At 34.7% G+C, this 26,876-nt stretch overlaps 2 protein-coding genes across 3 annotated transcripts; one reads left to right on the forward strand and one right to left on the reverse strand.

Moving 5' to 3' along the window:
- Positions 1 to 3,112: 3,112 nt before the first annotated feature.
- LOC105179697 (uncharacterized) lies at positions 3,113 to 6,623 on the forward strand. The gene is made up of 2 exons (XM_011103348.3): positions 3,113 to 3,552; positions 6,369 to 6,623. The coding sequence occupies exons 1-2, from the start codon at positions 3,244 to 3,246 to the stop codon at positions 6,474 to 6,476; spliced, it is 417 nt and encodes a 138-aa protein (XP_011101650.1). The 5' UTR covers positions 3,113 to 3,243; the 3' UTR covers positions 6,477 to 6,623.
- A 1,082-nt stretch (positions 6,624 to 7,705) lies between these two features.
- LOC105179696 (Myotubularin-like phosphatases II superfamily) lies at positions 7,706 to 25,923 on the reverse strand. 2 transcript variants are annotated; one of them, XM_011103345.3, is made up of 19 exons: positions 25,683 to 25,922; positions 25,515 to 25,583; positions 23,280 to 23,354; positions 22,649 to 22,720; positions 20,453 to 20,522; positions 20,116 to 20,165; positions 18,284 to 18,573; positions 18,103 to 18,176; positions 17,962 to 18,025; positions 17,754 to 17,819; positions 17,439 to 17,538; positions 17,211 to 17,324; positions 16,430 to 16,599; positions 13,922 to 14,006; positions 13,428 to 13,643; positions 12,955 to 13,014; positions 12,797 to 12,861; positions 11,421 to 11,700; positions 7,706 to 8,739 (listed from the first exon to the last, which is right to left on the reverse strand). In XM_011103345.3, exons 1-19 carry the CDS (start codon positions 25,806 to 25,808, stop codon positions 8,230 to 8,232), a joined length of 2,556 nt encoding a protein of 851 aa, XP_011101647.1. In that variant the 5' UTR covers positions 25,809 to 25,922; the 3' UTR covers positions 7,706 to 8,229. The 2 variants fall into 2 exon arrangements, with proteins under 2 accessions (XP_011101647.1, XP_011101649.1); XM_011103347.3 differs by lacking the exon at positions 22,649 to 22,720 and having other exon boundaries at positions 25,683 to 25,923.
- Positions 25,924 to 26,876: the final 953 nt, after the last annotated feature.

Here is a 26,876-nt window from a genome sequence, read left to right on the forward strand (position 1 = left end):
TCAGGACCTAAACAATATGAAAATATTGTTTATAATTAAATGAGATAGCTTGATAATTAAAAGGTGTGATTAGAAGTGTAAATGCTTCCAATCGAGCCGAATACGTTATTGTTCAAATTTGTTTGAATTATTATCTAGCTTCAAAAATTGTATTTGAATTTGATTTGATTATTATTCTAGTTGAGCTTAAACGAGCTTTAATTGGATCAAACTCGAGTCGAGTTCGAGTAATTTAATATTTTTAAATATATTTTATTATTTTTGCATTAATGGAATCAAGCTCAATCCAAGCTCAAAAGTTTACCGAATAAAATTTTTTGTTCAAGTTGAATTTGTTAAATTTAATAGATCGAGTTTAAACGAGCTTTTATTAATTAATTTCAATCGAGTATTGAATAGTTTGATTATTTTTTCAGCCCTAGTTGTGATTGTATGTGATTTCATTTCATTTTGTGTTGCATTTGGATCGGGAATCCGAACTAAAGATTTCAAATTCATAAGTAACAGAGTTATCAAACTTGTTTGGATAATTCAGTACCTTCAAATTTTAAACTGTAATTTTAAATTATATTTTGTGATATGGTGATGGACTTTTTTTAGAACAATGAGGGTGGGGGAAACTTGGGTTGAATCCAGGACCCTCTCCTTCCATAAAGAAAGCGATGTCAATTCAATTAATTGATCAATGGCTGTGATGAATTTTAAATCTACTTAATATAAAGTATTTGAAATTCGATCTCCAAATATATTTCTCAAAGGGTAAATTGCATAAAGCACTCCTTTGTTTAGATTTTTTAGTTAAAAATCCCGTATGTCAATTTTATAGGAAAAATCTCCTGTATTTTTTAAAAATATTGTACACTTTCCCCCTCAGTTAATTCGGGTTAACAGTATTATATCTTTTAAGAAATTAATCGTTATGCCCTTGTGTTGATAGTCATTGATTTTCACTGCATAAGAATGAAATGGTCCAGATTTTAAACTATTTTAAATATATATTTTGTATTATATATACATATAGTTACATATCTCTATATAATTATATATATATGTATATATATATATATATATTATAAGACGGAAGCGACCCTCTCTATCTCTGTGGGCGTGGGCGACGACGAGGTCGCCCAGTCTTCTGGGTGACCTCGTCGTCACCCCTGCAAGTAAAATGGGCGACGAAGGTCGTCTGGCCAGATCCATGGCAAGGCAGTGGGCGAAAGCGGACGCTGGTCGGTGAGGAAGAAGATCGTTTTTCGTTTTTTTTTTTTTTTTAGTTTTTTATTTTATATAAATTTGTATATAAATATATACATATAAAACAAATCTGACTTTGAAAATTTTATGTTTTGGAAAATAAGTAAAAATAATTTATTTTTTCAAAATTTAAAAATAATAAAAGAATTATTAAATTTTTATTTTTAAAATATGGTAATTGTAATTAAATATTATTTAATATAATTTATTAAAATATATTTAAATTAAGTAATAATTTAATTTTGTTAGATTTTTATTTGTATTCATATACTATATTAAATTTTGTATTGTGATTTGTTAATTTAAAATTTAAAAAAATATATATATTTTAGGTATTTTAATATTTAGTTAATATATTTTATAAATAAATATAATTTATTAAATATCTCAAAACTAAATAATAAATAAAATTAATCAATAATAGATAATTTATTAAAATATATTTAACTGAAATAGTTATTTTCCCTTATATATGAAACAAAGGGGTAAAACAGATATTAATAAATATAAAATAATGTCAACAAGTGTTAACAAAGAAACTCACTCTCATTTAGGTGCGTGAAATGCGTTCTCCGTTAATTTCTAAATGTAGAGGGGTATTTTGCTGTTTTTTAAACATAACACAAGAGGGTTTATGCTAATTTCCTTAAACACAAGGGGTGTCGTGCAATTTATCGTTTCTTATATCCAAATCATTCCATCCAAATATAGCCTTGATGAAAAAAAATGGGATAAAATAGATTTGATTTGAATATGTAATTAAATATGAGATAAAACTGTATAAGAAAAAAAAAATACAATAATTGTAGTCAATATGATTTTTTTTTCCCAAAAATAATAAATATTTGACATATAATTTGTAAAATTTCTCACAGATATTGCATATTTTATTCCAAGTTCTCGGTATTCTCGAGTAGAGTGGGTGGAGGAAGTTTGTAAATCGAGGACTTGGAAAACCCTAGGCACAAGACAGTCAAAGAAATGTATATATGAATTTATGGAAGTTAGTTTTATTTTCGAAAGCATGTTGTGCCTAATCATGAACATAGACAAAAGATAGTCAGACTATATATTTTCTTTGAAAGGGCAAATATGTTTTTTCTTCTCAATATTATTTTCTTTGCACCAAAAAAGAAAAAAAGTATTTGAGACTTACTTCCTTTCCAATCATACCAAACAACTTGAAGAAAAAATATTATTTTTTTCCTCCGTTCCCTCTTTTACTTTCTTTTTTCTCTCACTTGAACCAAAATATTATTGATATTAATATCATTATAACCCCTAAAAGAGTATCGAATAATGCCCTTAATTATAAACTTGCATACTATATGTTATTTTGATAAAAACCTAATATATGTATATATATATTAAAGAAAAAGATTCCCTTTACATCATTGGACATATAAAATATCTCAAATTCTTAAAAGAAATAATTTAAGTACATAATTCTTTTCTTGACTATATTCTTTAAAATCTCTCTCTTTGAAATAAATTTAAATTTTTTTTTTCGAACGTCACTTTAATTTTTTTTAAAAATAATTTCAAATTAAAATTTGATAATGCCCCATATAAAAGAAACATAAGATTTTTAATTTTCGTAAAATATTTTCCCATTAAAATTCATCGAGACATTATCTAACTTGATCACTAACTCGGATCATGAATTGGAGTTGGAGTTTGCAAAAGTTAATTTAAGTTGATTTAGTGAAAAACACGTTTACTCTTTCCCAAATCCAATCTACATTTATTATTTTCTAACGATTTTATTTGTTTTCAATATCATTTAAAATTGGAAAATCTGGATCCACGCGATACGGCGTCGTAACTACAGTCCATTTCCTATTTTACTTCCACAACCTTCGCGTTCCCTACTCCATCGAATACTGTGGACTACCCCCCACCCGGGTGTTGTACTCTCCGCCCCTCCCAAGAACCAAAAACCAACCTATTAATTCTCCAGAACGCTCACAAACACAACACGCAGTGAAAATGGAAGAACCCAAAAACTCAGCGTATCAAAAAGAGGAAGAAAAGAATCCCATTATAGTTTTCTTTTTAAACTTGCTTGGTGCAATTAAGCTGCCTTTCCCACTGAAGAATAATGGTGCTAAGGTTGAGCCAGCCGGCGGCGCTGCTGCTGGAGGCGAAGGGGCAATCAAGGTTGAACCAGCCGTGGTGGAAGATGAAAGTAATAAGCCTGCTGTTGTGGCGTTTCCGAGGCAGAGCTTTCCTCCGTTGAAGCTGGAAGCCGAGGCTGAGGAAGGTGAACGGAGTACCAATCCTGTACTCCTATGGCAGGTTCGCCTCTGTTTCCTTGGAAATTTTTCTGGGTTTTTTTGGGTTCTGTTTCTTCTGCTTTTGGATTTTAACGGTTTGTATGTCTTGTAAGTATTATGACGGTAACTTCTGCATAAGTAGTTGTACCTTGGTTTGTTTGGATGGTGGCATATGAATCTGTGTATTCTCCTGGTGTTTGAGTTTATCTTTGTGTTGCAGAGTAGTTTGTGCGGTTTGTGTGTTATATTCTATTCTTAAGGCTTCGTTTGATTGAATGAGAGGCAAGGTGAAGTGATTTTGGGAGGACAAGTGGACTTTTTTTTGCATAGGAAAATTTTTATACTTTTCTTTTCTTGTTTTCCATGTTGATTGTTATAATTCAAATGGAAGAAAGTTTCAAATTGTTTGATAAAATAAAATAAAAAAGTAGGATGGGGAGATTAATTTTGTAGTTTTACCAATTAACTATTTATTTGTAATTTGTATATCAGATGGCGAATTTACCTTACTACTAAGAAAAAAGTAAACTATTTATAAACTAATAAGTTGAAAGGTCTTAGCAATACTAAGGCAAAAGAAAGAATGAAAATGAAATGTCTTTATTTTCCTTGTCGAGGATATGAAGAAGCAAGAAGGATAATCTATAGACACTATTTTAGCGTCAAATATTTATGGATAATATGGTAATAAAAATCAAAATGAGGATTCTTTCTTTGTCTTTTAAGCTTTATACTTGCACTTTTTTGGGCTCTGGGGAAGTTTTACCTACATCCTATTTTGCTTACCTCTGCATATTCTTTCAAACCAAACCTAGGAAGGTTTAATCAATCTCCGGTTTTAGTTTTGCTCTACTATTCTTTCAAACCAAATACAAAATATTTTTTTATATATCCATGTATACTTTCATTTTATCTGTACATTCACTGTTCTCCCAACTAAATGAGCTTTTAAAGACTGAAATTCGTTCTTCTTGCATTTGTCACTGCCGATTACCTTGATTTGGTACAAGGTAGTTATGTGTAGACTGTTTTGGGAGGGAAATTCATGTACTGTGTGAATTAGGTATAATTTGTCATTGATGCTTGAACTTTTGAAGTGACTCAGTATACATATCGTGCAGGTTTTGTTTAATTTTGATGTGGAGGTAAAGGAAATTTTGTTGATTCCCCTGTTGCTTGGGTGTTTGCTGGTCATTTTGTTTGTGTTCTTTGAAACTGGCATGGTTGATTATATGTCATTCCTTAGCACATAACTCCTGGCCTAAGCCCAAAGTATTTTTCCCACTTCAGTAGGAGGATGAATTAGTCAAAGTCAAATGCAAAAGGTCCTTGAAAGTGACAAACTCCTACCAAGATGTACCTATTAAGCAACTACATGGAAGTGTGTATACGACCTGATTAGTTGGCGATAGTACATGCACCAAAAATCTTTTATCCTAGCCAAGTTATTACTTTTTAGGGGGAGGATTGTTGGCCATAAAAGGGCTAGTGCACGTCATAAGTTCATTGCTATTCAGTGATTATCATATGAATAATAAAGTCTACTGGATGTGAAAATCTAGTAAGATACCTGAATATGGCGTGAAATCTTCAGCTCGAACTTTACTAGGGCATAAAATACTGTTGTAATTTTTATTTTATTTTGTCCTGATCCAAACCACAACTAAATGCTATTCGAGATTTTTCTTTTAATGAGCCGAACCCTTTTTCTGTTGTGATTGTGCCATAACCTGCCAATTAGGCATCCTTTCCCCCAAAAAAAAAGGAGTAAAAAGGGATTGTCTACCTCCTAAAAGCCTATCTATCTGTTCTTAGGTGAGTCTGCTTTTGTATTCAAATGCTTCTTTTTCCTTTTTCATTTTTCGGAATTGCAAGTTTCCATGATTTTATGATGTCAATAGTCCTCTATCTTTTGAAGTTCAAGCTGCCTGCCTGTTCTGGAGTTAAAAGTATTTTTTCTTCCTCGCCAATTTACCAATTATCCCTTGATGCAGTACAGCTTTCTCATGTGTATCTAACTTGTATCTTTAAATACTATTAACCACTTTTATGATGAGCATATTACACTAACACCAAAATCAAATACTCCTCCCGCCCCAAGATTATGGCACTAACTTGACCTGGCACCAAGTGCATACTTCATCTAAAATAGCATATGAGAGCTAGTGGTGCCACATCATCTCTTTGATTGAATAAGTATTTTTTGGGAAAAGGTTTTCATTTTATGAAGTGGAGTCTTATGTTGGAACATCTAAAGAAGAAATGGTTAGAGTAAATTTGGAGGTGTGTATTATAATTATGTGGGTGCAAGTAGGAACTAAATCAGACTTCAGTATTATATTTAAGTGGCTTTGACAAGGAATGCATTTAGTTCCAATTCAGGAAGAATGAGTAGTTGATGGTAGTCACTGCAGGACAAATCACAAGACTGTGACCTTTTAATGAGAAAGTGTCCATGTCCCCTCACAAGTGCATTTGTCTGTTCTAATGGTAGGAGGTGGGGAAAAAAACTGGAGAGCAGTTTCTTGGAAACTTTTAGGACCATTTGATACAGCATCATTATGACATCTATGAGAGGGTGTTACATGATTCATATTGATATTTATGTAAATCCCAAGAGATAGGATTAATTCGTAATGTGGTTATAGATATTAAATATTCCACCATAGCATGTCTTACTTAGCAAAGACTCCCTCTCGAAGACTTGTGAGAGGAATGTGCATTATGCAAACTTGGTGGTGTACAAGTGTGCATGCAGCCTCCAAAGATGGAAGCCTCTCTCTGTTACTGTGGAATGTTCTTATCTTTTTATGCTCATGCCTCTTTGGCTGAACACAGGTTTATGCTATCGGAGGATTTTTCATTTTGAGGTGGGCATGGACAAGGTGGAATGAGCGGAAAGGACAGAAGAAGTCTGACGATGAGCCTCCACCAGCTCATGATTAGCCTTATTCCATTAGGGCGAAAGTTTCCGTCGCTTGTAATCATCTACTCTTCTTAAAAAAGTGTAGTTCTTTGACCTTACACTGAAAATGTTAATCTTTCAGTCAACTGCTCAGCTCAAGGTTCATTTAATCTTCCACATTTTCTCAATTATCAGCATCACCTTTGTTTTGCAGTTGAGTTCTGTGTATGATATGTGTTACAAGTGCTCTCCTATTCAGTTTTCAACTGCTCTTTACCTGTTTGAATGGTTTAGGCATGAGAGGCGAGTGGTTTGGGTCAAGCCATATAACAAACTTGCCGGGCCATTATCATGGTTGGTTTAGGTGTGAGACTCTAGTGGTTTCTGACTACATTAAGATCACTTTATTGGCAAACCCATTTTACTCATATCCTTCAAGCCATACACAGAAATTTTACTGTATGTAATTTGTCCAGTCATAGTGATGTAACAGGTGGAATTAGTAAATTCAGTTCCACAAATACATTTGATTTGTATTAATCCGAAGGTTTGTCTGCCAATCTGTATCAAACTGTAACAGTATAACCAATTTGTCCTACAACGAATGTCAGATCTCTCTCACATGAAGGTAGCTAATAACATAAATTGTTAGGATTCTGCATATTCCTCTCTGCTCCTGAACGTCATGCAAGGTTGGAATCACACAATTTCACTTATGAACATATTGAGGCATCTTTCTGTCAATGTGAATGAATGATATACTCTCATTTATAAAGTAGCTGTCTTTCTATTGATGTATCTCTGTGAGATGCAAGTTTAATATTAAGGGGCGAAATGTCAAATTATTTCTGAATATCTACCCTTTGTAACAAGAAATCATGAAAGGCCACTGAACTATGGTTGGATGTTATTCTACTATGTAGATGGCCTTTTTTTTTACCCACACTCACGCACACATACCCAAGGTTCAAACACAAAACCCTCTCAAAATAATGTGCTCAAACCATTAGATTATTCCCCATTGGAGTGTAGATGGTCTGGCATTCTTCGGAATTAGAGGAGTTCAAAGAACACTAGAATCACAAATAACCGTTCATTCAGCTATTCATACATGATTCTTTTGCTGTGCCCAGTGTACCCTTCTATATCTGCAATTACAGATGTTTGCAAACCGAAGTCCTAGAGGCTTTTATGAATAATAATCAACAACCTAACACTTATGCTCGGTGATTGTCATACATCCTGAAATCAATCTATATTACACCCGGTAAATCCATACAGAAATTTCAATTTATTTGAATCATTGCATCAAGGTACAACAATGGCAATTACAATGGAGATTTATTCATCTAAAGTTGAAGGGACAACAGATGTAACCCTAATAAATCAAGAATCTATACAGCAGGCATCACATGCTATCTTATCAATGAAGGGCAGATTGTCAGCTGTATACATCGCACAATCTCAACCGATACCATCACAAAATTACCATTAAAACAATAAACTGCTTCGCTACCTCCAGAGACGACCAGAAACCTGAGGCTAGCCAATACTAGCTCTATTCACTATGTATGTACATTCCCGAGACCCATGTCAAATATGAGGGTCCATCTTCAGCTTTTTGTTTCTTTACATTGTTCGAGTATTTGTTAATTCATTTCTGACTTACTCGTGACAAAAATCTTTGACCTACAAAACTTCATTCGACTCCTATGAATCAGTTATCAGCTGGATGGTATGGCTGAAGGGTGTTTCCGCATCTGAGACTTAGTTCAAATCCGAATATATTACGACTCAAAAGTAGCTGTCATATATAGAAAGTCGGTCAAATGCATCATAATTTGCCTTCAAACCAACAAACTGACTCTCAAATTGAGCACAACCAGCATTAGGCCATCTACACCCTCCATCTCTGGTGCGAAAAGGGCATAAAGATTCACAGACACGACTTATAGGATCACTGGAATCATCGTCCGCCGCATGAGCAACTGAAGTGGAATTACCTGATTTCTCGTCATGCTCTGAATAACCACCAGATTGCATTTCCGAAACTGAAAACAGTGATTTTTGAGGAATTTCAGTTGGGTTGCTCTCAATGCTGACAATGCAATCACCATCTTCCGAGAAGTGAACCTTGCACCCAAGCGATTGTACTGCCCGCTTTATAGCTGCACTTTCCTTCTTGGCTCTTCTAGCCCAATCCCTGGCTGATACGCTGCTGAGCTTTTCATTTCGCAACTCAGCTGTCAAAGACTCCATGGCGACTGTTGTTTCCATAACTTTTGCCTCTGCCAACTCTTTTGCCTGCCAACATTTGTAAATATCCAACCACAGAGTGGCAAGAATTGAGAAAGTCATGTGGGCTGGCAGAATCAGTTACCTAGGTTTCATCTCATGCAATGTAGTCTGCTTTCATTGACAGCATTAAAAGAAAGACACCAGCAAATTTGACAATAAAACAAACCAAACTAAAACTAAGCATGTTTGGTTTTAGACCATACTTGGTCTTCAGGGGAAAAAAGAAAGTACATTGTGTGATTCCACTTTTAAGTCGATTACCTTAGCAGACCAGTGAAGCCTCATTCAGTCATGCTTCCCCTTCGGGAGGGGTTTTAGAGAACATTGACCAAGTTTAAGAGAGCAGAACCTCTTTTCTGCTATTGGGATGTTGACCATGCCAGCAGACTTACTATAATCCCTCCCTTTTGTAAACAAACACAACGCACTTTATCCTCCTACCCTCAACCAATTGTAAATAGTGATGCGTCATATGTGTTATATAGGCTAGGTGTTATAACTTGTACTTTGTAATAATATATTGGGATAATTACAGTCTCCTATCGTGAGTTTTGCTTCCATCTAACAAATAGGTCCCTCCGTTAGTCAAAGTTCACTAAACAAAAATTTGTTGATATTAACAAAAAAAATTGAATGAAAATTGATATTTACCCTTCGATTGACTTATTACTAATTTATTGCATTGCAGGTCAAACAAATCTTTGTCACTAAAATGCTCTTATAATGGTGAAGATATATCCCCTCACATGCTTTACGTGTGAAGATATATAAGGGTAATCTGGTTATAAAAAGATTTATCTGACTTGTAATAAATCAGTAATAAGTCAATCAGAGGAAAATATGTCTTTCATCCAATTTTTTTGTTAATATCATCAAATAGTAAATTTTGACTAATGGAGGGACCTATTTGTTAGACGGAAGCAAACCTCAAGGATACTAAATGTAATTTTGCAAACCACAGGAGACTACATGTAATTACACCAAACCTCAATGGAGAGCGGTGTAACTCTCTCTCTCTCTCTCTCTCTCTCTCTCTCTCTCTCATCCAGACTGTAGCTTTTAAATAATACAACTAGAAAACACTTAATAATATCCTAATAGCAAGAGAAAGACAAGCAACAACTGTAGTAAAGAAGAGGCAACAGCTCATACCCCTTACAGTAAGGAAAGAATTAACTTCCACCCTAAACTTTGAGCGCCCCCTCCAACTTGGTGACAAGAATCCAAGCTATAGTTAAGTGTTCTAAGCTTTCCTATATATGTTTTGCATGCAGAATCTTGCAGATCCAATTAAATCTTATGAAATCTATATGTCGACTAGATTTAATTCCCTAGTTAGAAGAAAAAAATTTCAACAGCAACTGATTACTTATCTGTAGATGTCTTACTCATACAAAAACTTGATAAAAAATCTTATGCTATCCTTTATACTCATCTCCATTACTTCATATATAGATGTTAAGTTTTATGCAGCATTCTGTTATATGACCAGAGACATGATTGTGGAAACAAGAAAGCCAGCATAGTTTTATGCATTACGATAATTGTGTGATAGTAATACATATCTGCTACGAATATTGTAATTGGAGATGGAATTTGTTTTATGCCAGCATAACAGATGATGTTTAATCGTGGAAAAGAGGCCTTTTCTATGTAAGCAAAAAAGATGGTCTTGACTGTCTATTTAGTGACAAGAATTACATTTATGCCTCCATCTCTTGATGGCAACCTCTGGTTCTTATCTGACTTATTATATCGCTGAAAAATGAAGTCTAATCACATGAATCTATGTACATAAGTTCATTTTTTTTAGTTTCTAATTGTTTATCATCCATTCATTCCCACGTTCTCACCACTATGAGACTAATAAATCCGTCTAGTTTTGACCATATTAATTACAAAATTGTGAACAGTAACATCTTATAAATTCGACCTAAACACTTCAAGGCCTTATGTATTAAAGGACATATAGCATTTTAAGTTCCAAAAATATCATAGCATTATTTGGTGAGTTTGGCATCTGATATTGCTGAAGTTGCTAGCATTTTGTGTCCCAAAATAATCTTGGCATTATTTGTTGAGTTTGGCGTCTGACATTAAATAAGTTGTTAAGGAGATTGTGGGTTGAAATTCGACAGCCTATTCCTCGTAAATACCTCATAAACATATACGCGATACTCCCTATTTCCTATTAAACACAATATAAAAGATTGTCTTTCACTTTCAACACATGTTTTGCTTCTAGTAAATAAGTCAAAGAATGAGAGGGAGGGCTAGAGAAGTGAGAAAGGTGGAAAGTGGAGGGACGGAGAGGACCAGGTAGGTCGGCGTTGGTCAGCCAGAGTTCGGGGAAAACCTTTATATGCTTCTATTTTTGCCTCGGGAAAGAAAGGAATACAGTTGGTATCAGGATCACATGTTAAACCAAACCAATCTCTGTTTATGGTTCCACACACAAATCTAATTTTGGTTTGGCAAGTCTGCGTTACGCATAGCTGGAGTGCCTAAATTCTTCAAACGAGATATTTTAACATATATGCACATAGAGATTCTCAACAAAAAAAATGGAGTGCATTTTCGCACTGATCGGCATCCACATACACACACACACAGCTAGAAAAAGAAAAAAGTACGCCTCCAGCCTAAAGAAGTTCAACCACGTGCGATAAGAAAAACATTGCAATTACCTTCTGCAGTTCAGAGATCTTCTTAGCCATATTCCTACAGTGTGTCTCGATCTCCCCGGCTTGGACTTCCAAAGGACAAGCCCATCTAAGGTGGAACTGAGGCCAAAGTGTTGGGGCTAAAGCTGCAGCTGGAGGTAGTAATGGACCTTCAGATTTTGATGGATCATAGAAGTGGTTATAATGCACATGAGACCTTCCATCTGAAACCCGCAAATCAGCTAAATACATCCACAAGCAGCCACATGAATCATAAACACCAGCTTGCTGCCTTTCCTTTTCACTGAGTTTTGAAGTACCAATTGCCGGAAACATTTAGGTAGGTATTTCAAAATGATAATAGGAGTCTAACAAGAGTTCATTTCATGTATAATAAATTCTTGCACAATACAGAATATCAGATATAGAGTTTTAGATTTTAGGCCAGTGTGATCAACTATCATCCCCAACATCTAGCAAGATTGTTGGTTTTGATTTTGCTTGAAGTTGAATCTGAATTATTACTTGAGTGGTATCAGAAAGAACTAGCATTGGATAATCAACTTCTTAAGTCAGAAAGCAGAATTTGTTTAAAACATAATTGTCCATTATAGATTCAGTTGTGCTCTGTAAGTTGACATGGCAACTGAACCTTCACCACCTATAGAAGAATAGAAGATTTCCAATGAGGAAACCCTTTGGCCTTGCTTGGTTTCATTTTCAAAGACCCATTTGCAATCTAAGTTTTAAAATATCCATTCTATCATGTGTTTTCAGATAAAAAACTACTACAGAGTATCACGTCTTTTTTTATAAAAGAAAATATCACAAACCATCGTAATCCAAACATATTATCATTCTATTACATCTTTTTGTTAAAAAAAAAATCACAAAAAACAAATTCAAATACATATACCTCTTTTTCATAAGAAAATCTATCACGAAACATACTAATCCAAACATATTTTCATTCTCACACAAAAACCCACTACAAAAACAAAAACTTGAGATATTGAAAATTTAAAATGGAAAAGGCAAAAAAAACAAAGAAGGCCTTAGCTTCTGCATTCACCAAGTCTTTCTAAGAGGAGACTAGTTTAGCACTACCAAAACCCTGTGCCATTTGAGTTGCGATGAGGTGATTATTTCTAGTGGCGCCTCTTGCACTTGTTTTTTCTTTAACCTAAAAGGTCAATATTTGATATACTTCGGTTATGCCAATTTGGAGCTCTGTTTCCTAACTTTTGGAAGTTGCAGAATTTTTACCCTGCATCTTTTGTCTTATATGACACAAAATTTCACATTAAACAAAATGCAGAAACACGGGTTATGGGAGCAGAGGGTTTGCAGCCAAGAGATATGCTAGTTTTAGAAGTTTGAACTGAAGGAAGGACTGATACCTGTTGCAGAAAAAGTTTCCAAAACGGCAGGAAAGCACACAGTCTAGTAAATCTACCAGGAAAACCTGCAGTTCCAGAAAGTAACAGTAACCAAGCAGTATTATAACCGATGATTGAAGAACTAGCTTTGTCTAGATGCATCAAAGGAAGATACATACCGATGAGAATTCAAAGGCAAAAGGATACATTCGTAACAGTTGTGAAACACAATCAACCCACTGCACAACAATTTCAAAATTTTAAAAAGATGAAACAGAGATAAAAGGGAAAAGAAGAGGCAGTTTCTAGGTTGAACTTTTCAAAGCCAAACTCCATAGTATAAAAAGAAAAAGAAAAGCAGTTTCTAGGTTGAACTTTTCAAAGCCAAACTCCAAAGCTACTCAAAAGTATTCATTGAGATGAAGTTACAATTAAAGTGAGGATGTGTATGGGGACTAACTTAGAGTTAACAATTCAACAAAATAAATATCCTCTCTTTGGGTATGACAGTTGGTGTCACAAGAAATTCCCCAAATCCATAAGTATCTTCGAAGATAAGTACTTCTACAAATGATTTAAATAGGGTGATAAGAAAACAGTTAAAGCAAAATTCAGCCCTCTTTGAAGCAGTGGATATTTCCAATACATGTACCTGCAAAAAGATGGGTGAGTAATTATTTTGAGCATGAGAAGATGTAGGTTGAGCTGTGAATGAGCTGGATGATTGCCGCCCGGGGGACGACTGGATGCTCCCTGTAGAAGCCTGTCGTGATAATTCAAAAGGATTATCACTTCCAGACACAGTTGGCACTCCAAGACGATCTGAAAATGGATGACCAAATGCAAGCCAATCTTTCTCTATTAATGCCTGAATGAGAAGAAAAAATTGAACCTCGTCACCAAAAAGTCAATATCTATTTTTTCAAATATAGTATGGTTACATGGTGACATCCACATCCATTCCAACAATTTGACCAAGTCGACTCACAGAGATGAAAAGATAAAATAAAATATAGACAAAAGCTACCACATTCAATAGCTGCAAGACATAATAGCTAATTGAAAAGGCTAAACCGAAGTTATAGACAGAACATGCATTAGACATAATGGTTGAATAAAGAAGATCCAGAAGTATTTAGCCAATACCTGGAAACCTTTGATCGTCCGGTAGTATGGATCAAGCAACAAGCTCGCAAGGGAGACCAATTGAGTTGTTCTATCCCACCCATCACTGCTAACACAATTTTGTAAGACCAAACCAATGGGTAGTACTTCATATCAGATAATAGTAGTTTTCAAACTTAGAGGGCATGAAGTGAACAAACACTTCATTTGAAACAGCAGAAGGTTGTCATTTCTCGTAACACAGTAAGACAGCAAGCATTTAAAAATTAGCAAAGATTACGAACTATATTCTCAGACTTAAAGCATTTAACATGGATGAGCACCATGACATGTATAGCCACCAGATATAGAAGGTAAACAAGGACCAAGGTAGCAGATGGGAAATAAAAATTATGAGCAGCATGAGTCAATACTAAAAATTGATTGCTCACAATCTCAGGCTCGACTGATGAAATCACAATCATGTGAACTATATAAAAGAACTAAAAGCTTAATTACGGAGTTGCAGAGCACTTAACAGAAATTCCTTCAACATGTTACATATTTTATAACAGGTAAGGAACAAGTTTTGTTAGCGAAACATATATAACCACCCAAGTGTGAATTGTGTGGTCCTGGTTATCGAACAAATCATCAACATCCTTAACTGATGGTAGCTAAAAAACAGTATAATCTACCTCCATCTCGTATATAGCAGGATATCTGAAGAACAGGATTAACATGTAGCAGTTGTCCTTTTCTCCAAATATACTTAATCCATAAACTAGATATTCGGATTCTTTTTTTTCCTGTGTGGACTAGTTGAAAAGAGAGATTGTCAATATCCTCAGTATTATGCTCCACCAATTATAATAACAATTTCGAAGATCATGCAATTAAGTTCCAATAGTTAACCTTTCTTAAGAACTTTGACAGGGAGATAATATGTGTTTATAATGAAGCTTCAGAAAAGCAATAAAGCAACAATTCCTATTTAAAGAATATATGGAGATTTTGAAATTCTGATGGTAGTTTCATTTGTAAAGCATCTGAACAAAAATGTTGGGTTAACAAAAACCACCCGAGGTTAGGCCCAATAACAAAGAAACCAATTGAGATTTGTAATTGAGTTTTGAAATCCTAGATGTCCCATTGACATTCGTGTCTGTGCCACAAATTTTGCCTCTGTCAGCCAAAATATATGAGAAAAACTTATTTCCCTCTAGGTGCTTATAATGGAATATTTTGAGACAAAAATTCCTAAGGACTAAGTACAATGCTATCTATACCCAGTGGATGTAATCAGTAAATTTTTATATTCACTACTTTTGCAGATAGTGTCAACACTTTTCACAAAATTTAAACAAAAGGTGAAAGACTTTATATAGTAAAGGATATAATTCCTTAGACATATATTGATCTTCCTTTGTAGAACTTTCTACTACATTCTCAACAAAATTAAAATGTAAATATATCTAAAATTATAAAAAGTCATACATTCAAATAATTCATTTAATTTTAACCTTTGAGTAAATAAAATGGAAAAATAGTTGACTATTTTTAAATTGTATATTCCTAAAATCAAAGCATGGAAACCTATAAATATATTTCAAACTTACCAACTTATTTGTTATAAACCAGTAATTCCTATACTCTCAAATTACCATTCATAAAATTAATAAATGTTAAAATCATTCAAACTTAAAAACTAGTATAAATCATATTTAAATTCAAACTATAAATAGAAAAGATTAAGAGAAGTAGTCCAGATAATACATTGGAATTACTTATTAATTGGAAAAAGCACAAAACGAGTTGTTGAAGGAAAAGGAGAATTACATCATTTTCTCCTCAGGATCATAACCTCCTCATATGCCTTGCAAAATCCCCATATCCATCTCAAGTCCAAGCAGTCAATCCCCAACCCCCTACCTCAAGGCCACAACCTGTAAACCCCCTCGCTCAACCACCATAAACCACTAGCCACTACAAAATCTCAGCTTAACAACCCCACCTCTCATAACACAGATCCATGTTTCCAAGTGGTAAATTTAGGTAGTTTTTCATCTTTTTCTAATTATTTAGGTTAAGCTATTAATACAACTAGGTCACCCATTGTGACGCTATCTTTTTTAAAATTTGATATGTGACTTTATACTGATTCTAGTGAATTACATATGAACAGTAAAATTTATTCTGATGAACATGCATTCAGAGCAGCTTCATGAGTCTAAGTAAAAAGATGCAACAGGGAGTACAGGGGCAAAGCCTGCCTGCACAGAATAGTACGGTTAAATTAACCCTAATATTTACCATGGTTAGTCCCGCAATGTACTTCTAGACAATGATTAACCCAAAAAGCATTCACTTCTGAAGTGAAAACAAACACCATGATGTTTCGTGACTAATAAAAAAATTTCAACTGATGAGTGCCACTATAGGCTGGCTGTATGAGTTGCATGTTGAGAAAACAAAGCTCAGGCCATTGTTAATGAAAGATGAGGCACAATCTGCTCATACGGGGAATGACTAATGAGTAAGATATCTCACCTACAATGAACAAGCACTGTAGCTGATTCCAGTGCAACACGAGCAGCAATCCAAGCAGAACCAGCCAAGACACTTTGTACATGTATTAACCAACCACTGTCCCCAAGAGTTGAGACCGAGGCAGACATACTGCTGAGATTACCTCCTCCCCAGGTCCATCCACCATGCCTCTGCCAGTAAAAAGGCAAAGGTAAAGAAAAAGGTAAAAATCATACTAATTATCAGCAGATAGACCAGCAGACATTCTTGGCCAATTTTAGGCTTCTCAAGTGATTGTGAATTGTGATATTGTAGAGTACTGACAAAATTCAGCAGACTTGATATGTCTTGCTATTGTGGAGTTTTGACTGATATACTACTAATTTAAGCCAGCAAATAATCAAGTCAGCCAATGACTTAGATTCATCATTCAACTAGAACTATACAACTTAGTGGGGATATTTGGTTAATTGGGAATTCCACCAATATAATTGTTGTCTGCAAAGAGAACACCATTATTCTAATTCTTCAGAAGAAGGTAGAGAACGTACATCATACTGAATAGATACCAAGTCCAATGTTTTCAGAACAAATTACATGAAGACAGCTTGATTTTCTTCAGTTTTGTCATATCACAATACATATTTCGTGCATTGGTCAGGTAGGCTACCAGAGGATCACACAATGGGGAAAATGGAGTGAAGGTGATTCATGGGGGTTTGGTATCACTTTGTCCTAATAAGTAGAACAGAAACCTCTTTTGTCGTATGCAGCAATATCTTTGCAGGAATAAAAATCATACCAAAAACGAAGACATCCCATCAGATGAATTGGCACCATGAGTATCCACGTATTCTCTAAGCCTAACAAGGCTCTCTCTCATAGCATGTATATTGTCTATCCCAAAGAAAACAATCTGCAAGCAGTTCAAATAAGATAATCTGAAGATTAAAGAAAAAAGAACACAAAGAAAACCGAAGTACTTGGGAAATATGAGGTCAGAATTTGTCGACACAAAATTTAGACAGACCTCAGAATGAGAATAATTGGCAGATGACTCTGATCCACCACCCATTGCTCCGTTTGCTAAAGCATTTTTCCTAGGCCTTGCATCAGCGATGTATAGCTTCCTATTGAAAATTTATTCAACAAAATGATTTTCTCGAATATAGATATTGAAACTGTTTTAGATAATAATCTCAAGCTGAAGTATATTACAATTTTTGGGTGATTCAGCTGCTTAATAACACAACAAATTAAGGTAGAGGCGAAACAAGGTGAAAGGTTTAATGATAACAAGTACGAAAAAAATGAGTACTGTGCCAAACTAAATGAGAAAAGCCACCTCCTGCGTTCCTTAATTCCAGAAAGCTGAGTCCAGAGTGCTGCAACTAGCTTCTCATCAGCATTGCTGTAGAGAACATATGTCAGGAGACAGAGCAAAGAGACTGAACCTACCTTCCACACTCTCACTACTGAACATTGCTATAGCAACAATCATAACTAACAGCTTCTTATGGGACTACAAGGTTTAAAAACTGCAAAAGACACACCTTCGCATATTCATCATGAGGCCAACCAGTGGTTGTGAAGAACGAGCAAGAACAGCTCCAGTTCCTATAGCTCATTAGTGAGACAGACTTACAAAGGAAGTCGAGATAAAAATATTTATTTGAAACTGAATAAGCAAGTACCTGGATGACACCAGGAAATTACAGGCAACCTACACCGTGCACGGAAGGTACAAGCCTGCTGTATTTCTACATCACTGACAACAGAAGCGAAGCAAAGACATAATGCACACCATCACCAGCATTAGTGAGATTTCCTGCAGTAACTCCAGAGAAGAAATCAAAGGCAAGCAAATTATCTTACCTGATGGAATTTGGAATAAGCAACGCAAATGGATAGGTCGCACACATTGTATAATTAGAATTCACTTTGCTTATTCTCCACCATTCATTAGACAATGTGAACGAGCCATCTTCAATTGTCCTAGAAGAAGCATGATGTGACCCCATCCCGAGAAGCCGGTAGTACTCATTCAATAGCCGCACCTTAGGGCTTGTGTTATTGAATCTAGAAGGTCCAGAGACAAAAGCATAGAGATCCCAAAGTCTAGCTGGCCTAGTGCACCTTAATAATGCATCATATACAGCACGCCTCTGCATAATCACAATTTTTCAATCAGGTTTACCTTGTAAGACATATGTTGTGAAGATTAATATTAAGAATAATAATTGAGATACTTTCAGGGTAAAATATCAAGTTAGGTACTCAGGTACTAATCTGGACATAATCCTTAATCCAAAATCTGAACTTAAATTGGTTAGTTTTTATTTCAATCATGGTTCACTACATTTTGAGTTCACATCTTTCATATATAAAATATGATGTCATGAAAATTCATCATACACGGATGAGAAGATAAAAGGGCCCAGAGTTATGCAGTGGAGTAACCACTTTGATACATAAGAGTAGCCAAAGCGATTAAAATTCTAAACAGAAGTGACTGTAATTCGTAACATACTTAATCTGGACATTGTTTTAATATAAAAAAGCCTACAGACCCTTAAGACGGGGACCGGTTTGAATCTTGGTTGGGACTTGGGGAAACCAAAGTCAGAAACAGAGCTGGTGATATTGCAGTTTGATAAGAGTGTCACAAATTTATCAGGATACAGAGACTACCACTCTTGATACACTATACTGTATGAATATAGATTAATACATAATTCTTCATGTAAAAATATGGATTAATACATAGCTTCATTTTCTTGTTGCAAAATCAATACCAAAAACTTTCCTCTCTAATTGATGAGATGAATAAATTTTCTGAATGTTTATCAAAATGTATGAGGCTGGAAACTCTTAACTTCGATTTCATCTTTAGATACTACTTCATATAGGCCGCTACTTTAGAGAGATGGTTCCTAGCAATAGATCTGGACAACCCCCAATCTCATGTACCACCACTGGTAAGGCTTAAACTTTTTCCACTCTCCAGTTATTTATTTTATAAGCTATTTTTAAGTATTGGATTTTTTGTTATGTGAATCATGCATCACCATCACTTGTAGTTATTATCATTCAGTGAATGATTAATAAATGATCCACCGATATTAATCAAATCAATTAGAATGTTCCTTACTTTGTAGTTCTACATAGTGATTATTCTACATAGATTCAAAATACTCTAGTACATTAAATGTTTGATCCAGATTATTTAATCAATCAATAATAGGTTTTTTATTGTTGGGCTAGGTTAGCAAGCGAGTCAAGGAAATCTTTTACAAAATAACAGATTACTGAAGCCAAGACTATAATCTGGGCGTTCACATGTTTCAAGCAGACTATTGTAATTTCATTTCAAAAACTGATTTTAACAGCTGCAGGCACAATATCCCAACTAACTATCTATTCAAAAAGCGTTGGAAATCAGGGGACTGCTGGAAATCTGTAAATTTACCTCTATACAACAAATATATATTGTATAGTTTTTATGATTTATCACCTTTTAGATTAGTTGATTTCCTAGTTAGTCACACAATTGTTCATAAACACTAACCATGTACTGCTCATCCAAAAACATAGAAAGGAAAATCCTTTGATATGCAGCCTAAGTATCAGAAATATTACCTATACCACCACCTGGAGCTGGTTCAAAAGGTCAAACAAATAAACTTTCTATTACCAGGATGACTGACCTGTTTTGTACGAGGCCGAAAACCAAACACAATAATTCTCATATCCTTGCCTGCAGATCAGAGTAAAAAACAGTCCAATTAATGCAATCAATTGGACAGTGGGTAGATTTAATTCAATCAATCACACAACATAGTTCTGTACAAACTCAGTGATCAGCTGACAAATAAATCATAAACCAGATAAAGCAACACTTCCCTATCATTGATCAATACCACAACCAATTACAAATAGAACTTTGCTTTGGTGATTGTTCCTCATATATTTGCCCAGGACTGCTCTCAGTGACTAATAATAATAAGGTGCAAGTTGCACTTTTTGGACAAGGATGTTGCATACCAATGACCTGAAGCAATCGCTGTGATGGAGTCTTGTCAAACGGCCTGGGGCCTGATGGAAGCTTCATTACCTTTGGCCAGGAAAAGCAATTTGAATTAAAATTGTGTATTATCACCAAACACAATAAGTACTGTACCGGCATAATTCAATAAAAGGGCAATGCAAAATCCCAATGTGCAGGGATTGAACAAAACAACTATACGAAGAGGATGCAGAAAAGCAGGGCATTCACGCAACATAAGTAAAAATTCGCAGTACTCCCAGAATCAACAATTGTGCAATAAAAAATCAGCAATCCCAAAGTTAAAATAGGAACCTAAATAGGAACCTAGAAATCAGCCTGCCAAAAGTTCCACTGCATCATAATCTAATTTCCCAAATGACGGAGGACACAGTTCTTAAATATCCTCTTAGAAAAATTGACAGATACCATGTAAGGGTGATCGACAATAAGCAGTCACTTTTTTACTTGCAGCTGAAAGGGAATACACCATCAACATAATCCAGTAGGATCTGAGGCAAGTTCGGCAAAGTCACTACATGGGACCAGTCATGCATTTGGAATCAAGTTTGGTTCATCTGCCCAGACCACCTAACAGGGTAAAATCACTCACTTGGACAGTCTACCACTAGTCTATTTCTCTGGTGAATGCCAAAATACAAGATATGCCAAATGATTTTAATATCACTAAGATAACTTCATCCAAAAAAGACAAGTGCTCATGTAAAAAGCATAAACAAGGAACTAGCATGAGACTAACTAATAATTGTTGTCTGCAAATCCATCTAGCCCACTAGCAGTACAAAAAAGGGAGCTGGTGATTATATTAACCAGATGGCAACCAAAGAAAATAAGAGCAATTACTTTTCAGCTTATGAATGGGATTCCATATCCCTGAAGAATCCTGTTGCTAAAAGAATTTAATCAAGCAATGCTCCAAGCCTCCAAATGATAATGGCTTCTGTTAAATATATCTTCCCCATGACTCCTCCTAGCTCACAAGGTTTTACTAATACTACAACTATTATGCTGCTTCTCCCAAAATACCCAATTTTCTTTTCCTCCTCAAATACCCAATTTCTTTCCTCCCTCAAATACCCAATTTCGTCATAAAAAACTAGAAACAGCCCCCTGCAATATCATCTTGCCTCTGAATTCTACCTGTGGTGGTTCTAAGTACTGAAGCTCAAATTCTTGCAACCAAAACACCTAGCAACTGAGATTGTTTTTTCCCCTCATAAGTTGGGCCCTTTTAGCAGATCAATGGTGGTGATGGAGGTGACACTTCAATGGCAGCAATGCTGAAGAAGATCTATAGTCACTGCTAATAAATACCAGAAACAAGGAGATTCGATAAAGAAGAAATAGGAAGAGAACAAGAAAAAAGGAAAAGAAATGAGGCAGCAGGGGCAGCAACACTGATACAAGCAGCCAGCAGAACCTAGATAGATTCTGGAAAGGAAAACAAAAAATGAAGAAAAGAGTGGAGGCACAGAGAGAAAAATAGGACCTGAAAAAGGGAAAGAGCAGGACTGGAATGAGCAGAATGTGGTAAGAAAAAGAGAATAAAAGAGGAAAAATTAGACAGAACTAAGAAGAAAGAAAATGAAAGAGACAAGAAATCTGGGCAAGAAATTAAGGAGAAGGAGAGAAAAGATTAACAAAGTAAATAAATAGAAAGAGAAACGAAGTATAAATAAAAATAATAAAGGAAGAACTTATGATCAAGGCGCATTCTAGGCATATCACTTATCGTGTTATTTAGTCCATTAAAGCTAGCACAATATAAAAGACGTTTAATATCACATTTTATTAATCATATATAGTAAGCATAATATATTTGATTAAGATAATAACATGCTTTATTCAATCATACATTCATCTAACACTCAATTAATACTTCCTTCATCCGTCTCTGCACTTACCCTGATTATCAATCAAGTATCCAACCATGAGGTCCTTTATGCCCTCTTCCACTTTCCCCTCCATCACCCACCAACCCCCACCCAAAAAAACAAAAGAAGAACAAACAATCCCAAAAGAAAAAATAAATAGATTACTATCTACATTAGAAAATAGAGCACAAGAATGTCAAAGACACAAGGAGAAACAGTAATAGATACTAGTGTTTGGCAAGAAAAAATAAGTATAACCATGAAACAAATAGAAGATTGATTCGATCATATACAACTTACAGTTTTCCCGAACTTCTCAATTGTTGCCAAAGGTATAGTGCCAAGTCCTATAATACTTCTAGATCCCTCACTCTAGAAAAGGAAAAGTTCATTCCAGTCAGCAAGCAAGAATAAAGTTTCTGATTGTTTTGCAACAAAAAGCAAGACGAAGTTTGAGTAAATTTGAATAGGAGAACTGCCCATCAGAAATCTTATCAATTCTAGCTATCTTATCACCTAAAAGTATTGCTAACGGTCTACAAGACACTTCACTCAATGGTGGTCTAATACAAAATTGAACTTCTAATTTTTCCACCTTACGGATCTTTCTGCTTATAGGATAACGCTGCATGCATATGAGCCCTCAAAAGGGAAATTCTTCCTAGATCCATAAATGATAAATTGCCAGGTCAGTGGGCTAAAATGTTTCACGGAATTCAACTTCATGGAAAATAAATTAATTTTTAACAGATATTGGTTCAGAAAAGGTGCAAAAGGATAGCTACTTAGCCATCTTTAGCTTTTCTATCATTATAAAAATAAACTCTCTAGTTTCCTGCTGTCTAAGCTTTTTAAGAGCAAATCCATATTACCTCAGAGTACAGTATAAGTCTCACGAATAGATTGTAATGGTACATTCAATGATACTCACCAGGAAAAGAAGACGAAAGTTTGTAACAAACAACGTCCCTGCCTCATCAGTATTCACAAGAACAACGCCATATCCCTGGATGTGAACATCAAATCTCAGTTACCTACACATTCTAATTTTTAGACGACAAAATAACAGAACCACAGCTAAATTCTTTATTTGTTAAAATCATTAAAATATTGTCAGCAGGCAAGACGATAAAGCAGGGAATTACAAGATCAAATAATAGTGTCTTAAGCAAATAATTGAATGTAGAAGAGTGAAACATAGAGTGGTCAGACCAAGATTTCCGGCTATTCCAAATGGTAGAAAAACAAAGTATACCAGCATATTAGCATGTAAAGTTCCATCCAACATTTTTTAATGTGCATCTTTACATAATGGTCAGGACCATTTTTTATAGAAAAAAAATATTAGTTCCACAGGACAGATTTATCACCATATGGTCCGCCCCTGCCGATTTTAAGGATTACCTACAGGACTGGGGAGGTAAAACCTTCCAGGTACATATGATCTGAAATTCGACCACCCACAGCCCCTGTACTTAAACTCTCTGACAAAACACAATCCATGCTGACAACAATAAAATTCTCAGGATTACTTGGTCCATGGAGCTAAATAGTAAATACGTGATTAACATGAAAAAAAGTCATGTAAAACATCATCTTGGTACTTCCACGAACTCCACCCCAAACCTAACCAAATGGAAAACCACCTAGATTACGAATCAAGAGTTGATTCGCTGGCATATTTGGCAAAGTGAAACAATGTATGTCTAATTGATTGTTATGATATTTTGAATTGATTTTGGAATTATTTGCTCCACTTGCTATATTTGCATATATGTAAAACCTATATAAATAGGTGGTCATTGTAATCTCAAATTAAGAGAGAATGAACCCTTTGGGGATTTGTCTCGTAGAAATAAGTCAAATGGCCAAACCACATAAATCCTCTTTTTTCCCCTTCTATCTCACCTATATAAATATATAGTTCATAAACTAGTAGTGATGTAATCTCAAATTAAAAGATAATGATTAATGAATATGTTCTAGCCCTTCAGATATTTGTCTCGTGAATGGATAAACCACGTAATTTATTTGTTTTATTCCACTGTCCTCAACTTTGTTAATATATTCAAAATTTGACAAACCTAATGAGAGTATAATATAGAAAGAGCATGTCTTGAAGAACACACAATAAAAAGGTATGTCAAATGTAAAATGAATCAAAATGAAGCATGTGTATTCGTATGTTTGCATGCATTGATACATATATATGTTTACACAGAGCACAAGGAAATATCACGATCAATATGAGACAATTTTGCCTCAAAATGAAGGCAACCATTTAGGAATAAGTAGCACAAAACAAACTATAACCAACAGTTAAGAGATAGCATTTCACGTTTGCCACGTAATAATTCTGCTCAGATTAAAGAAGTTCTTAGGAGTAAGTTTCTTCAAATAAAATAAGAAATGTTCTGGGCAAATTCAACAATATTTAGATTGACTTCGAACACATAGGTCACCAGACGTGAAAGGAATGGTCAATAAACATACAAAAGCAGAAAAATAACTATAAGAGTTGTGCTAAAGGAAAATTTATAGCTTTCTTCAAGATCTTTACGCATTCTATTATTTAATGGATTAGTATATTTTGAAGTATTGACAAAGGTCATTTGCAGATTAAGTAAAGCATGTGTTACACAATGCACTTGGAACTCTAATCTGGAAAATCCATTAAAGCATCTAATAACTACATCAAAGTCAAATGACACCTATTAGCACTGTCACTTGACACGTGCTTTCTCCATCTAAACTCCGATATCTGATTTACGCCTTGCACGGGATTAATTTCCACCTTCCATGGTATTGACAGTTACAGGATTCCAATGCCATGTAATCCAGACACTAAATACAAACAACTTATAGCATCCTTACTTCATGGTTAAAGAAATAGTGTCTTCTGCCCTAGAAGCACTTTCGCGATTGAGTTCTTCTTTCCTAATTCAACATGTCCTCTTAAAAAAGTAATCCCAGAATCTCTCTCTGCAGTAAAAATGACAGTAAAAACCAGACCCCCGCTTCATATTTACTAGTGCCATTAACATATCATTTTACTAAGAACTAAAACTTCAAGAATCTGGATAAACAAACTTCAAATTCAACACATAACACGAAACTTATTCTCCCTTTTTCCCGAAATGGTCAACAAATTAAAATCCATAGTCACCTCTACTATGAGTTGCTCGGCCTCAAGCAAGAACTGCTGCAGTCCCTGCGGAACAGACCTCGAAACCGGCTGCAAAATAAAACACAAGAAAAAAGAAAGAAACTCAAAATAACCCCACAAGAAAATCATAAACAAAAATCCAAAACCCTAGTTGAAAAATCCACACACATCAACTTTGGTCCACTCAAGGGCGTCCCAGCTACCGGCGCCCTCGACCTTCTCCGACTCAGAGAGGCGTGATTCCGACTCACGGAGCGACGTCGTCCGCCCCGACCGGCTTCTGTGCATAGACATTCTCTGGCATACAGGAATTGGAATTAGATTTTGATTCTGTGCGGGGGGGGAAGAAGTGAGAATCGATGGGGTCGGGCGCAAGAAAGAAGAGAAAACCACTGCTTAACGAATTTCCGTTTCGTGTGAGTGATAAACGTGAGTCAGACACGTGAGTTGAGTGGGGCCCACGTGACGCTGTGTCCAACCGCTTCGAAATTGAGTCATTACACCCTACTTACACTCTATTTACACTAATTACTCAGTCAAGATTTTTGGCGTTTTTAACGTGAATGTATAATTTTTTAAAAAAATATATAAATAATGTTAATATTTTTTATAAGTGTTACTGTATTTTTTAAAAAATATAGATAATTCACGTAAATATTATAGGTGAGATATTGCAGATCAAATAATCCTAAAAAAATAAAATGGAATAAATTAGATATGATATCAAAAATTATTAAGTAAAAAATAAAATGTAATTATTATAGATGATAAGACGTGTCTTTTTTTTATAATAGTGAAATATGTTTAAGATTTTTTTTTATGAGAAAATTATTTCTACACTCGAATACTATCGTAACTTGATCGAATTGAGTGAGAAAAATCTGACTATTGTTATAAAAGTAAACTTTTGTTTGTACCAAATACACTCATATAAAGTGAGACAAATATCTACATATTTAGTAGCATTTGAACCATGATTTTAACTTATTCATGAAACCCCACATTAAGGTGTTTTCTTTTATTTTTTGCTTACGCCGAGTTTGTTTTTTTCCTTTTTTTTTTATCTTGTAAATATAATTGCGATTTATTATATTTTAAATTTTTTATTTAGATATCTTTTTATATGTTATATTAATTATAATTATAATAATTTTATATCTATATAAACACACCTAAAAGAATACATTTTTTTATTTTTTTTGTAAATTTACTTTATTTCACTTTTCTAATTTTATTTTATAAAATATATTCTTACATATCACACCTTTCTTTTCCCCTCAGAGGATCAGTTTCTAAGTATGGGAAGCCCAAACTATCACTTCACTAGTAGTGATGGTAGGGGCCCATTATAGTGGAAGCCCA

This window comes from Sesamum indicum, linkage group LG7 (assembly GCF_026168435.1).
Source record: "Sesamum indicum cultivar Baizhima isolate 11 linkage group LG7, ASM2616843v1, whole genome shotgun sequence".
Taxonomy (NCBI): Eukaryota; Viridiplantae; Streptophyta; class Magnoliopsida; order Lamiales; family Pedaliaceae; genus Sesamum; species Sesamum indicum.